The sequence below is a fragment of the Mesitornis unicolor genome, unplaced genomic scaffold (assembly GCF_000695765.1).
Source record: "Mesitornis unicolor isolate BGI_N332 unplaced genomic scaffold, ASM69576v1 scaffold10656, whole genome shotgun sequence".
Taxonomy (NCBI): Eukaryota; Metazoa; Chordata; class Aves; order Mesitornithiformes; family Mesitornithidae; genus Mesitornis; species Mesitornis unicolor.
Window position 1 is genome coordinate 78,409 of NW_010188916.1, and position 15,962 is coordinate 94,370.

Below are 15,962 nucleotides of genomic sequence, written 5' to 3' on the forward strand. Positions count from 1 at the left end.
AGGCTGAGCTTCAGAGAAGAGAACAAGAGACAGGTGTAACTGGGTGGGAAGAACCCCACGATGCTAGTGAAGCTTTTGCTCATCTGTAATGCAATAGGATTGGCAAAGCTGGTCAAACACTCAGACCATCATGGATATCGTGATGGTTCGGTGCACAGCTCAAAGCCACAACTTCATGAGACCTCTGCATACCCCCAGAGGACTCCTCTGGCACACGGGGAAGAAGGTTATTGGGGGGCAGAAGGGCTCAAGGAGGATACTCAAGATTACCCTTCAAGTGTGATCTCCTCACACCAGGAAGAGAGAGAGGATTTTGAAGCTGTGAGCCCACCATCTCAAAATGGGTAAGTACCCCAGTATGTCTGTCTTACACATAATGATAGTGCAATCCTCTCTGATACCTTTATATCCTGTTGATAAAGGACTATCTTCAATAGAAGTTTCCAATTAAAATATATTGATTTCAGGGATCAGTCTATATCCAAACAGGAGGACTTTAAATGTTTTAACCACAAAAAGCTGAATTGCTTGTGGACGATGAAACCACGGATTGGACTGGCTCTTTGCCTAGTCCAAGGGGGTAGGTTGGGGTTAGGGGTCTGGTCACACGTGGCAGATGTGAAGACTTCTAGTTCTGCTGTAGCACCATAAGACACTATTTCTGGCAAAGCAGAAATAGAGGAAATTAATTTACTGACTTTTTCTCATCACAAACTAATGCTGATTATTTTTGCTGATCATGGCAACCTTTGCTCATCATCGGAGAGTGCCTGGCTGCAGACTTGGGCCTTGGAAATGGAGAGTGAAAGTGAATAGCAGGATATTAGCAAAATAAAAATAGTGAGGAGTAAATATAACAAAGTAAGTAATAATAAATAAGCATGAAAATGACTACGAATTCAACCCCACTCCCAAAGGTTTTAATGACAGTGAAATGCTTCTCACGGTAATCTATAGCATGAAGAGTACATGTACTCAGAGTACATATAGAAGTCCAGAGTGGCAGAGACAGGTACTTCACCAGAAAGATTTCCAAACACTAGGATTTTTGTAAGTAGGTCTCTAAATGTTTAAAATAGATGAAAACTAAGCAGGACAGTGAATTAATCTTTTATAGTCCTGATGGATTGGTACTGCAGAGCCCTGTTTTGGAGAACTGAAACAGCAGCACAGTGAGTGCTGTTCACAGCTCAGTGTTTTAGGATGCCCTGCTATTTTTCCCTTTAAGTACACTTGAGGAAAGTAAAAAAGGGAGTTGGAAACAGGCCGTAAAACCTTCCTTATGTCATGCTTCCCTTTCATGCAAACTAAAGTATATGATCTTGTTTCTGATCTACATGTAAAATTAAGGCCTCCCTTCTGCATGTAGCATGGTGAGTGTATTAAAACTCTGTTGTTCTTCATGCTACATCTTGCCACAAACCACTACATCTTCCCACAAACCTGTACCTCCCACCATTAACCTTCCTTCAGTTGTTCTCTAAAGCCTGTAATAGTTGACTTCCAGTGTCCTGACGGCAGTGTTCAATAATGACACGTACTGTTAATTCATCAACTCCTGGTTAATGCATTTCAGACACTGTCAGAGGAAGAAAAAGCCTAAGTGGTACTCTGGACTCCCACGTTGTACTGCAAGGTGGTAATCCTTTGATTGCTGGTTGAAATGCTGAAAGCATTCTGAAAACTATAAATACTATGAAAATCTAATGGTGTAAGAAGGTGCATGTACAGGTCAGCAAGACACTGTAATATACTAATAGGGATTTCTTCCTTTGCTATGTAGCTTTGATCAGCATCAGCTTGTGTAACTCAGTTCAGCACCAGCTATTACTCATCCGAATTTCCTCCCAAGAGGAGAAATACTTCCTCCTTTTATGGAGATAGCTTGCATAACGAGTCGAATCATAACATTCTTCCCAATTATAAAGCTATGTTTATGTCTACAGGCAATCAAAATCTATCCTGGCAGTAGCTTTAAGGTATTTGTTCTTTTGCTAGAGCTATCACATTTATAGTGCACACAAGCCCAGGAAGCTGGTACATCTTATGAAAGAAATTTGAGACTTTGAGAATTATGCCCAAAACTGAGGGGAGAGAATGTGAATAAGAAGGAACAGCACAACTCCCTTATAACTGCACTCCAGATTCTAGAAGTCCTTGCAAATGGATGAAGTAATGGACCTGTAGAGCCTGAAGTTCTCAGGTGCATGTCGAGTGCTCATGGCTGGAGGACCCTGCTATGCACAGACAAGAAGTTGTCACTAATCTGGTATTTCCTCCCCACACATTCCTAGGGAAAAAAAAATTAAAATGAGGAACTGGACTTACATCTCTAAGGGGCAAAGCAAGAAGAAAAGCATCAGGAGTTAATCCAGAAATTGAGAGATATATGGAGATGAAAGACATGCCATAAAAAGGCCTGGGGTGGTGGACACAAATTTTCTACCAAAATTATGTCTAACTTCTAGTTTGCTTTTGAAATAAGAAAGCACTTTCTTTTCAGAACTAGGAAATAAACACATGAAAATATCTATGGTAACCTTGTCTCTGAGGTAAAGTTTTGTCTCATCATTTTCTAACAAAAATGACGGGTTTGTCCAACCTTTTGCTATTTTACCTATGTATTAGAAATAGTAGTTGTTACAAAATATTCTTGTATTTAGAAAATAATTTTAGAATATTACTTTTCTCATTGCGGTTATTTGAGTAATTGAGACCATCACAACTAATATCTCCAAGCTAGTTAGTCAGTCAGAATCCGCTGGCTTCCTGTAAGGTGAAATGATTCCTTAGATCGCCGTCGGATGCTTGGATATGTTACTTTACTTATTAATTCCTCTTCGAATAACAATATTATTCTAATAAGATTTTTAAAATAAGAATATCAGCAAGAAGTCTAATCACCTTGTCTTCATTTGACTTTTTTTTTTAACAAGAAGGGCAATGTGTGGATCATTATCCTCTTGTTTCAACTATTCTTCAGAGGAAGAACTAGGTAACGGTTTAGTATCTCAGCTGTTACTTCTGTCTGAGAGCACCAGAGAAGCTCTGCATGTTCAAAGTGGATAAATGCTTGTACATGTTATTTACAAAATCAAAATTTTTAAAAAATGACAATTTTCCACAGGAAATCACCTTTTTTCTGTCCCCTCCTCCTAATCCCAGCAGCTGTGCCTTATATGAGCTAACTGGTTTGACTTCATACATTTTGTTCTATGGCTGAGGCAAATGAATCTGTGTGTACCCAAACTTTCAGCAGAATTAAAACGGGAAATAAAAGCACAAATATATGAAGATATCTGTACTGTGAAATTGCTGGACTGTATTAGCATTTGTTTTAGCAATGTGAGATGAAGAACAATAAAAACAGGTTCTGGATTTCATAAATATTCAATGTGTAATACTCAAAGTAGGTAATAAATACCTTTGCACTCTTCATTTCCCATATAAAACAGATCTCTAATGCAGTACTTCATAAGAACACTCTGTTGTTACCAGTGGCTTTCCTGTGTGTGGATACAGACAGCTACAATGAGGCTTGAAAAGGTGCCTGGGACACGACCAGATATGTGAAGGTTCTAAAAGTGAGCCAGTAAACACCAAACAAGAGCTTGCATTAGCTCATCAACTGCTCTAATACTTACCACTAGGTGTAACCAGTTCAACTGCTGTCTGATCAAGTCATATTGAGGGACTAGAGGGAAAGTCTTCTAATGAGAAGCTAAGGGAGCTGGGGTTGTTTAGCCTGGAGGAGACTCAGTTTGGGACCTTATCACTCTCTACAACGGCCTGAAGGGAGGTTGTGGTCAGGTGGGGGTCGGGCTCTTCTCCCAGGCAACTGATGACAAGACGAGAGGGCACAGCCTGAAGCTGCACCAGAGAACGTTTAGGCTGGATATTAGAAAGCACTTTTTCATGGAGAGGGTGACCAGCCATTGGAATGGACTGTCCAGGAAGGTAGTGGAGTCACCATCCCTGGAGGTGTTTAAGGCAAGGCTGGATGTGGCACTTAGTGCCATGGTGTAGCCAATGTGGTAGTGTTAGGTCACAGGCTGGACTTGATCTCAGAGATCTTTTCCAGCCTCAGTGATTCTGTGAATAATAAATATATCAATGAGATAAAACATCACTATTGTTATTCTGACAATTGCTATGTGGATGACACACGTCATCCCTTGTGAAAACTGGTCCTTTTTCTTTCTTTAGAGCTGCTTCCATCAAATACTTGGTAATGACACATGTGTGAGCAAGGCAAGGTGCTGAGTTGACCTCAGGGGAGCTGAAGGAGAGAGCCATGTAAGCATATAGATGTGTGTCTTTCCTCAGGCTACTAAATTCAGACCCAGACAGATGAAGCTGGACACACATATTCTCCTCTATGTGGCTGTATGAGTGCCAGGAATAGGATGACCCAGCTTTTGAAAGGCAAGGTACCCTGATCCTGGGAAGAAGACACCATCCTCTCTATATCCTTGCCATGGACTTACTTCTGTTGACCAGAGATCCATGGAAGAGCCTCTACTGTAATTACACTCAGAAGGGCTTGTTTTCTCTCCCTACTAACAGATTATTTCTCAAGTCAAGCAATGCACTGAAGCACCAGTAGTGAGCACTGTAGTCCAAGGCTCCTATCTTTTCACAGCATTGAGTAGAATGGCAGCCAGCTGGCTTTAATCTAATCTATGTGCCCACACCACCAGGAACAGTCAGGCTGACAAGTCAGATTTCATGCACTTAGTGTTCACATATATTTTTTAAAAAAAAAAGATAAATGAAGCATACAAAAGATGCAATTCCACCACATGCTAGCTCTGACAGCAAAGCCCAAAGCCACTTCTACCCTCAGTTGGCCCGGCCTGCCTGTCAAGTAACAATGTAAACCAGATCACTTAAGAGTTCCAGGTTAAAAATAAACTTAGGCAAAATCAGAGGTTATTTTTAACTTTCCCCTTCAGTAACCACAATAACAGAGCTGGTCTCCAAATGGATGGCTCACCCAGCAAAGGAGAAATGGACTGGGGTGATGAGATAGGAAGGAGCAAAGCAACTAAAGCACATTTCCCCATCGAAAACAAAGCTTCACAGATCTTCTCCTCTGTCTTTCCAAAAGTGTACTTGTTGTCAAGTAGCCCTTGTTTCGGATTCACCCTCCAGCTGGGTATGTGGTTTAGTTCTTCTTCTTTCTCTTTAATCTACAAACACACGCTCAGTCTGCCTCTATTGTGATTTTTTCTTACCATTAGAATCTGTGTGCAAAAAAATAAAAATAATAAGAAAAACCCTAATTCCACCACCTGAATTATAAATAGCAAAGGCAGAAATCTCCAGCATAAGTAAATCCTTAATTGTATTAACATATTTAAGGTTTGGATACATGATTATGTGAAGTGACCCCTTGATTAGAGGAGGGCTTTCTGGTATCAACCAGGTGCACTGTTATCTCATCACACACCTCTTCCTTTAACAAAGCACTGAGAAGGCCACAAAGTAGTAGGCCTGTCTTTATAATTACCTAGGGTGTAAAAATGCAGAACAACTATCCTCCAAAGTGTAGACAAGCAGAGAAAAACCAAATCAGTCTCATGCTAGGGAAAGTCAGAACAATGCTCAATCTTAATAGCTTATTTTCCTTGTCTGCTTTTACAGGAAAACATCCATTGATTTAATTAAGACCAGTTTCACACTGACTCATCTATTTCTTCAAATTAGTCAGGGACTTTCTTAGGAAGTTTACGGGATAATGAAATTTCCCAACAAAGCGGCATAGAACGTATGCTTAAAATAAAAGAGGTTTGGATGAAATGCAGCTAAATGTGATCTTCAGCCCCTGACATCCTGCAGACTTTGAGATGAGTGCTCAACAATAGCTTTCGCAGCGCCAAGTTAATTAACAGAAGCGATGGTTTCCTATCAAAGTCACTTGGCTCCTTTCAGGACTTTAGGAAATTCTCTGATACTGGCTCCTGTAGAGCTTCCCAGCTGCAGGTGGCACGGCTCCCACTTGCATGTTTGATGCTAATGACACAGCTTCATTGCATGTGGTACAGGAGCTGCTACACTGTTTTATTTCCTTTGTTACACAGCTCATTAGTGCAAGCGGTGGTAATTGATTCTTTCAGCAGATAGCAAGGGATCTCTTGTATCAGCACAGCCACAGAACCACCATCAGCACTATCACCACATGGGATCTCACCCTTGACGCCCCATTGACTTGTGTGGGTCAATATCCCTTGCCAACCCTGAACAAAGATTTGGGTGAAACCAATGAACTCATGCCCAAAACAGGACCAGGGAAAAGGAACAGGATCAGGATCAGTAGGTGGCCGCTGGCTGTGATTCCTGCTTCAAGACAAGGTCTAACAAAGAAGTGAGTGTGCTATACCAGGAATGAACTTAAGACTGCAGGAATCAAAAGATGAAATCCAAGTGTAAGCTGCCCTCTGAGCAGTCTGTAGAGCTTGTGTTGTGAGGAGGATAAAATAAATGAGGTAATGGCTGTGATGCTTTGTGAAGACGAAAAACCTCTTGCATTTATTTCTCTGGAGTAGGTTGTACAACAGTTGGATTTGGCTCAAAACCAGCTCTCAGCCAAGTCTGCTTTCTCTTGAGCTCCTGCTTCCAGTGAAGCTCCAGGTTCATGACTGGATTTGCTCAGAAAGCCTTCAGTGCACTAAGTCTTTAGGGCATTCTGCAGGCCAAGTCCCTGCTGATAACAGACTAACTGGCACTGCTGCTGGGACCAAAGAGGCGTTCAAGCAGCTTTACTCAGGGCTCGGGAGGACTTCCAGCACTGGACGGAAATCCACAGGTTTGACACCACCACTGCTGGGTTTTTTTCAGCCCAGCTTGTTAAGGGAAACAGAAATCAATCAGTTTACTTAAACCTCACGAAAACCACGGTGGTTTGTGGGATGAGTCATGGGAAGATCCCAGACCCTGTCTGAGAGGAAGCCCTACCCATCCTAAGGGCAAGACTGAGAAATAAGAGAGTTTCTCCTGTCTAATTGTAATACAGGGCTGCTGGCTGCTTGGAAAAAGCTGGAGAATTCAGATAGACCACGAGCAATCACTCACTGTCTAATTAAAAACCCAGTGGCACACCGTGTTCCCTCGGAGGGCCACCACCTTTTTCAACAGCTGAATACTTTCTGCAATCCATAACAAATAAAATTATGTGTCTGTCTTAAAACTGATGTGCATAGTCCTAGCTTAGATTAATTCAAATGTGATATTTTACCTCTGTTTTATTGAGGCTGCATTTTCTTGCCAGTGAGAATTTCTGAAAAACAGAACATAGATTTTTCCATAGCTAACAGCATAGCATAAGTCTGCTTCAACTGGTATAAACCAGGAGTCATTCTGCACAAGTTTGTGGAAGATCACTTGATTAAAGTAGAACATAGTCATCTATTGTCATTTTAAGCATATTTAAGCAGTAATAATTGTGTATCTGGTGCTTTCTGTGCTGTCTAGAACAGGGAAGTGTCATGGCCCTGAAAAGTTTTGCGCTCAGTCAGTGGTAGACATGGGAATGGTTGGACAGGAGTTTTCAAAGTAATTATAGAAACTGGCTTCCTTGAGAATAGAAACCCGAGGAAACTGATGTGAAGGACAACTCAGTTGTATTAGTACAGCCAAAGGAATAATTAAAAAAAAGTATGAAAAAACAATGTCCTGAAGTCCTGAGGCTTTTGTTCGGCCAAAAATTCCACTGACCTAGGAAATGTCTAAAATTGTACATCGCCGTGTCAGTCATGAGAACATGTAACTAACAAAGTAGGCAAGTACCTAGCTGAGCTGGGGGCACTACTCATATTCACTACCTTGCTGCAAGTGTCGGTGTGGCTGTGTATGGAAAGAACAGACTGCCCCATATTCATCTGAGCAGAGCAATAATTACTGCAGACCAGCCACCTCGCTTTGCCTCCTGGTTCCGTTTTGTTTGCTATGATATAAGGTGGCCCAGCCAAATCCTACAATCAGAGGCAGAACTGCTTGCATTTTGCTATGTTTCAGTAAAAGTAGAAGTATTATCCAACAGAAGAAAAAAATAATTTTAAGATCAGTTTTTAGCTTAAAGACCTTAAAGGTTCAAATGAAATCAGTTTGAGCTAACCCAAATTTGCTGAAACTTATTTAGATACAGAATGCTTTTTCATCAGTTGTATGTAACCTCAGACAGAAGAATACGTCTGTGCCAAAATAAGGCAAAAGTGGATGGACACATGTCAAGACTCCATCAATAAGGAGATTAAAATAACGCCTCGCTAGTCTAGCAAAGAAAATTATTCAGATACCTTTTTCTTGCTCTTTAAAAAAAGGGTTAATTTGCATGGAACGTAAAACAGGAAGAGCAACTGAATAAATGAAACATCTCTAACTCTAAATTTGCTAGGGTTCCCTCAAGTGTTGCTCTAAGTTGCAGTATTGTGATAAACTTTACCATTCACTAGACTGGAGAGAAAGCTCTTCTGCTCTCCTCACATGAGCAAGTCCTTTCTACTCCTCTCTCTTTGTCAGCCAAAGCTTGAATCAAAGGAAAGTGTATTAAAGAGAATAAAAGCAGAGGGTGTTGAGTTTGTTATATATTCAGTGAATGAAGTGAAAGAAGGGAAAAAACGCAGAAGCAGAACACAAAGCTGCTGTGTTCCAGAAACCAGCTGAATAAAGTGAGTGCTATTTGTGAAAGTGCAGCTCTTTGAAACTTCAGAGCCTGATTCAGAGCCTACTGGTGCAGGCAGAAGAACTCCTGCTTGCCTCACTGATCTTTAGATCAAGCATTTCTAAGCCTTTACATTGTTCCACCTAACATTAAAGAATGACATATTTTCCCTCAAGGTTAATACTGTCAAAGAATATTTTTAGTTACAGATAGCAAAGTTTCCTTAAAGGAAGCATTTGACAAGATGTGCAAAAAAATACTGCAACGAAAGTTTTGTTTTGGGCACACGTCTATATTGCAGGTCATTATAGATGGGAAAGATAGGCCTTATTTACTCATGTGATGGAAGAATACATTTTGATAAGCTCCTTGGAACTTGAAACCACTAAAAGTTTTTGCGATTAAAACCAAAACATGGTATTCTGTAGCTCATCAGCTCTACAAATAAGCTTTTAAGATTATGTGAGAGAAAGCCACTGAGCAGACACGAAAGAAAAATGGAAGTAAAAAAATGTGACCACCATTAAAGGAGGTTTTTACTGAGAGTCTATAAAATTCTCCTTTTTTTCTGGCTATTCACCCTGCATAATTCTAATAACTGTCCAAAGTAGGCCTGAAGTTGAGATCAACAATTGATTCAATTTCTGATACAGCATAAGCCCTTTCTACAAGTGCCCACCACATACCTCCACTAATCCTTGCATTTTCTATTAGATGTGTGTGCACATGTACACAGGCAATGCAGCAAAAGTACCCACAGCCCCATGGTGCCACATTCTTGCTCACACATGTTGATGCATGTAAACATTTGGTTTAGATCTGTATGGCTTACATGACTCAAAGGACTTGTTTGGGCGCTGTGTATGGTGGGAAAAAACAAATCAGCCCCCATGATGATTCATGGGGTGTGGATTGTTTTCATTAGGAAAGAACAAAACATTAAAGCCAAAGAATCCCATTTTAAAAGGAGGTTTCCCCACTGAATGCAGACTCCTGCCTTGATCTGGCAGGCATCCCATGGGCAGACCCAAGATACTGCCTACCTCGTAAGGATGCCAGTGAGCTCCAGCAGCAGCACCCGGTCACTACCTCCCCAGATGAAAAAGCAGAGTATCTGAGCCACTCCCAGCTATGGCCTGTGGGGCACACGAGAGAGGACAGCCCAAACACAACCACAAATCAGGTCTCTGTTTCAGAGTTATTCATCTTACACTAACCACTGAAAAGCAATGCAGCCTTATAAAACCTGGTGGACCTATGCACACCATGGAGGCAGACGTCAGCCAGGACATGTGTGTTGGCCCACTGGCTTTAACTGAATCGCCCGGTGACACAAGCAGAGCGTTTGACTCTTGGAGGGTAATGATTCAATAAAGACTCGAGGATTTGTTTTCTGGTTTAGTCACACAGGAAACAAGACTTCCATTGATATCAGGCACAAAAATACCTCCAGTCACTTGCAAAGGCCCTAAAAACTACAGCACCTTAAACCAGCTGTTTTGGCTTGAAGTCACAACAAAGGCTGCAGCAGCCTGCTTTCCTCTTCAGCTCTCCCAGCACCACAGACTTTGCCAGATCTCTGCTCCTGTTACTAAGAGATGAAGAGTTTTGCATGAGTGTTCGCTGAAATCACATTTTCCTTAAGAAAAGGGGGAGCAAAAAGGTTGTCTATGTCCCAGCAAGCCTGGTGAACTGTTCCCCGCTGGCCCAGGCTGTCAGCCCTTTCCTCCTGATGTTTCCAGCCAGCTTCCTCCCCTTCTCCTGGCTGCCCGGCCGCCGTGGCCACAGCTTCTGTTTTCGCATGGGATTCGGTTCCCCATTGTTTCTGCAACTCTCATGCAGGGGCAAACTTTTTCCATATATGCTGATTGTCAGAGATTTGATTCCTGTGTTCCCATTTAAAAATAGACTGCCTGAAGTTGCGCTGGTTTTTATCAGACACATACAATGCTCTGTTCCATTATAATGCAAGGTCTGACAAACTCATGGAGAAACTCCTGATGTCTTCAAATACCCTAAGTGATATAAGGTCTGATATTACTTTTGTTCTGAGAGACTAGTGCCAATTTCTTACTGGAAACAAATGTAATAGTATGTGTAATGGCATATAATATGACTTCTAATTTTTCTCCAGGCTTCGTCTGAGCAGATACGCTGCATATATTGACAGCAGCAAGATTTAAGGCTCATATTAATGGCTGCAAAGACACTGGATGCTTTTGTGCTGGAGGTAGAACAGCAGACCCCTAGAGACAAAATGGGGGGAAAACAGCTCATGTGAAAATAGCACCTGCTCACCCATCAGATTTACTCTTGGGCCTTCAAACTTTTCAGTGACAAACCTTCAAGTACTGAATTGCCAGCAGCAGTATCAGGAAGAACAATGTTTCAAAAAACCCCAAATATAACGGCCAGTTCTTATCATCACTAATATACCTCTCACGTGGACATCTAACATAACAGAGTAGCTCAGTTTTTCAGATTCAAGTGCTCTTTTCAACCAGGACAGCTAATTTCATGACAATTAGAGACCTGTTTCCTCTGCTGTGCTTTACCATGAGGGAATGATGAGGGCCTCAACCCTATTTTGCAACTGATTTCATGCCAATCTTCCCATCTGGAAAATGAGACTGTGGAATTTAGGCTGTGGAACCTAGTGTTTGTGTTCAGAACAGTTAACAGCCTCAACCTCGTGAGCATCAAGGAATGTTTGGAGCAGCCACAGGTTCTGCTGTAAAAGGAAGAGCTGGATTTCATGGGTGACTGGAGAAGATGGAGCCCTTAGCAGCCTGCTTGATGCCCAGGTGGCACAGATTGTGGAAGGTCATTGCTTCGGAGCCTAAACCACAGAGGCTCAGCTGCCAGTTGGTGTAAGCCTCTTACTCCTTAAAAACTGCATCCTCGTTTGAAAAGAGGAACTAAATCCAGTCCCTGATTGCATTTCCCAGTCAGGTTGTTAATCTGGTGGCCTGTTTGGATCTGTCTATATAGAGACTCTCTGGAAAGTTGGGGTGAATTAGATGTAACAGTGAGGGTGGTATCTACTTTATCATTTGTCTCTCCAAACTGCTCAACCCCACCTTTTCCCTGAGGAAGACATTTAGCACATTCTAACATCAGTATGTTGTTACGTGTTATGTTGCAACCTCCTAATGGCCCTGCGTGCAGACGCAGTTTTAGAAGTAACCATTGGTATCTGCTCTCCTACAGTGGGCAGGACACATAGCCAAACTCTCATGAAAGAAGGTCCTAGACTGTCTTTAAGAGAGGTTGTCTGTGAAATGTAATTGTTGGTTCAGTGACTCTTCCACTGAAGGTTTTGTAGCCAAATAGCAAGAAAGCAGGGATCCCCTGTCTCACTGTAGCTTCTTTGTCCAAACAAAGCTGTCCATCCCTTTTCTACTCGTTACTATCCACAGAGAGTGGTAGGATCCCTTGGTGTTTAACTGATGAACTTCTGTAAACACAGTATTTCAGAAACAATGTATTGACTACATGCATGAATGATTATGAGCAATGATTGCAATTACTAATTAATCAGACGCTAATATTTTTTTCCATTTCCCATTATAGTTATTACATCTTCCCCCTGTCACTTCTGATCTTGGATTTTAACCATTAACCTAGAACTGACAGTGTACTTCCATGTCTTGACTTTACACTCTTGAAAATGGAGAAGCTTAGCTACACTGTAGGATTAACAGATGCCTATATAATTTTGATTTGGAATATTTACCAGACTAGTAAAACTCACACAGAATCACAGAATCGCTCGGTTGGAAAAGCCCTCTGAGATCATCACCACATCTACCCACTCTTTAAATACATCCAGGGATGGTGACTCCACCACCTCCCTGGGCAGCCTGTGCCAGCTTCTGACGACCCTCTCAGGAAAGAACTTCCTCCTTCTCTCTAACCTGAACCTCCCTTGGCACAGCTTGGTGCCGTTTCCCCTTGTTCTATCCCCCATCACCTGGGAGAAGAGACCAGCACCCACCTCTCTACAACCTCCCTTTAGGTAGTTGTAGGTGGTGATGACACACATGTCCTTGTTACAAGCATAAAACTAAAACCCAAGAAAACTACCCTCATTTTTCCAGTATTATTTTCTCGCAAGTGATGGGATAAATTACTTCAGAGCTAGTCAACGACTTGAATTCAATCAGTTACTGTATTATCTTGAAGAAGTAGTATCTAGGAAGACACTGATTACTAATGGAGTTTGTGCAGGATGAAGTTTTCAGAAGCAGTCTGCCTCAACCTGATGAGTCAGTCATTAGGCATCTGAAGTGGCAGCATGCCCAGAAAGGCAATTTGACATTTACAGTGACATTAACCTGCAGGTTATCGCGAGATGGAAATTTGTCCTGCTAAATGAAAGGACTGGAAATGGAACCAATGCATCAAAGTTCAGACAATCAACCCTTTTGTAACAAACTCAAACATCTCAAATGAAAACAAATGAACTGGGAGTGGAGGGAAAAGCTAGCGAGCATTTTCCACTTTCCTTGTCATCCAGCTGGGGGGAAGGAATAAAAAAATATATAAATAAAACTTAGATGGCCCCTCTGCATTTCACTGTTCCTTGGCACTGTTACCAGCAGAGTTTAAAAGACCTACTTCAAATTCCTTTCTCATGTCTGTCTTCCACAGGAACTGGTGTTCCTTCACGCTATCCCGGCTGGTAACGTACATAGAAGCCTGCATGAAGGAGAAGTACATTGTCCACTCCCAACAGCCCTGTCTAAATGGGGCACCAGACTGCCAGAAGGTCATGTAAGTATCCTAAATAAAACCAATGAACGCAGTATAATTTTCTCTGAAGTATCTAAATGCCATTTTCAAAAGTATTTAATGACACATTGTAAAAAGAATTAAAGCATCAACTCAATTTAATACCAAAGCAATGTAGGGTCTTATTTACGTACCTAAAGCGATCACATATTTAAGTAAGCTGGGCAAACAACTGCCTTTTCAAGCCATCAGGTACAGGACTACAAGGTGATTAAGTGATTTTTCAAAACTCCCCACATGTTTATTCAGAAAAAACCCCAGAATTATACTTTTTCCATGATTTTCAGGTGATAATACACATGCCTAACTTAAAAAAGCTCTGCCTGCAGCCGTCAGTGAGACCACTTAGATGGCAGGAGTTGGAGATGCTCAACTGCCCACTCTTCGTTCAGAAGTGTCAGCTGCCCAAAGAGAAAGCCAGCGGTGTACCTGAAGGTACCAGGGCTGATACATGTTTAAAGCTGGAAGACGCTGAATCGCAACACACTTTTAAAGTGAAATAAAAATATTACTCACATGTCTTCCCATCTATGTAGTTAACTGATTGCAAAAATGCCTTTGTTATTTGCTAATACAAATTCATTTCCTATCTCTGAGCAAAAGAAAGTTTAATGATTATTTCTAATGGAGTTGTTAACAAATTTATATCTTCCTTGGTACCAGTGACATTTTGGAATATTTGTTTAAACCTGTAACTTTCTCCACAACTCACTGGAACATTACAGAAGTTAAAGCTTGGTCCAAACTTGATTGCAAAGGACTCTATTGTAATAAATACTACAGTTGCATTTCTGATAAATTTGCCATCTGTGACATTTCTCAGACTCACTTAAGACCAGTGCCAGCATGTTTGGAAAAACCCTCTTCTGGAGAACGGCAAGAGTGTGAGGCAGAGCACTGCAGCCCTGCTCACTGAGGAGTAGTTACATTCTGTCTGCTCGTGAGAATTCGCACACACTTCCTGTTGTAGAGAGTAGGCCTGAAAAGCAATCCTATGGAGAGGAAAAAAATCACTGTGTACTGCCTACATCTTTTACTAAGCAGCAGTGATGCAGCTTATGACAAATTTCTTAACCATGTTGTGCATCAGCCATCTAGGACATGCTTGGCACCAGGCTGCTGCTGGAGTCAGCAATTCTACCCCAAGTGACTCCAGCTGACAATAACTTGCACTCTAATCCCAGACCCTTACTCCTCAGGTACAGGACAGCTCTGAAGCCAGTCTACCAAGTGAAACAGAAGGTTTTGAAGTCTTTGCAGTGGAAATGCTGCCCTGGATTTATTGGCAAGGACTGTGAACAGCATGGTAAGGAAAGCTAGCGAACAAGCGTGAGAATTAATGACTAAATGCCAGTCACGGTGGCAAGAAATGTTTGCTTGCTTTTTTGTTGTTTTGATTTTGTGGGAGTTTTGTTTGTTTTGGTTTGTTGGTGGTGTTTTTTTGGGTTTTTTTTGTGTTTGGTTTTTTTTCTTTGGTTTTGGGTTTTTTGGTGGGTGTTTTTTTGTTGCTTGGTTGTTTTTTTTTTGAAAATCAGTGCCTTATTGTGTTAGGTCTGCTATTCCAGGTAGAAACTGGTGACACCAGAAAGCAACACCAGTATGTGAAATACTGCTACAGTCAGTTTACAGGGTGAAGTCACCTGGCTAGGGACATCACAACATAGCCAATGTCAAACAAGGCAGGCAGCGTTCACTCTCCAGCCTGTCTTGCAGCCTCCTCCCTGCTTACTCCAGCTGCAGATATTGGCTCCTAGAGCAGGGAGCAGCCTTACAACACAGGAACACAGCCCAGGCTGTTGCTTCCATGGAAGCTTTAGCAATCGCCTTTATGTACAGTAAGCTACTACAGCTCTTTGCACTGCTGGATAACAGTGCAGCTCTACGTGAAAGAGAGCGGGGACAGTGTGGTTTAAAAACTGGAGTGCTTCGTGGTACTGCCATGATTTAGCAACTAATACTCTAGAAGTAAGAGAATTTAAATGGATAAAATGTAACTCCCCCTAGTAATTAAGTCAATCATAACCAAAATGTCGAACAGTTGTGTGAAAATTTTCACACAGTCTTTGTCTACCTCACCAACCCAGACAGTTCCCATTCTTACCTCTGTAGGTTTCCTCACAGATTTATCTCTAAGCTGATGCCCCAGTCTGACCTTCATTTATAATGATGGAAGGATATTACCAAACACAGTGTTTCTAGTTTAGTCTCTCCTTCGTGACACTCATTAACCAAAACCATCTGCTCTGTATTTCTACTACTCACTGTAGTTGGTGCCATGAGAAAGTTCAGGGAACCATGGAACAAGGAAGAGGAATTCGCAGATCTTTTGACAGGATTTTCCAGGAAAAAAAAAAGCACAAATTTGCAAGACTCATTTCTTTGGAGCAGTAACTCAGCATGAGTTAAAAAACCACCCCTACTGCATGGCGTTATCATTTACACAATGTTGTACGCGAGTACAGTACCACAAACAAAGTAAATTCTCCAGACAAGATGTTCTTTCCCT

At 41.6% G+C, this 15,962-nt stretch overlaps 1 protein-coding gene across 1 annotated transcript in view; it reads left to right on the top strand.

The window, feature by feature from the left end:
• The first annotated feature begins 60 nt into the window (after positions 1-60).
• Positions 61-15,962, top strand: part of MMRN2 (multimerin 2) — a 21,776-nt gene continuing 5,874 nt past the window's right edge. The window contains exons 1-3 of the mRNA XM_010185889.1: positions 61-344; positions 13,316-13,438; positions 14,656-14,762. Coding sequence (XP_010184191.1) covers positions 61-344; positions 13,316-13,438; positions 14,656-14,762 — 514 coding nt within the window. The remainder of the gene's footprint in view (positions 345-13,315; positions 13,439-14,655; positions 14,763-15,962) is intronic.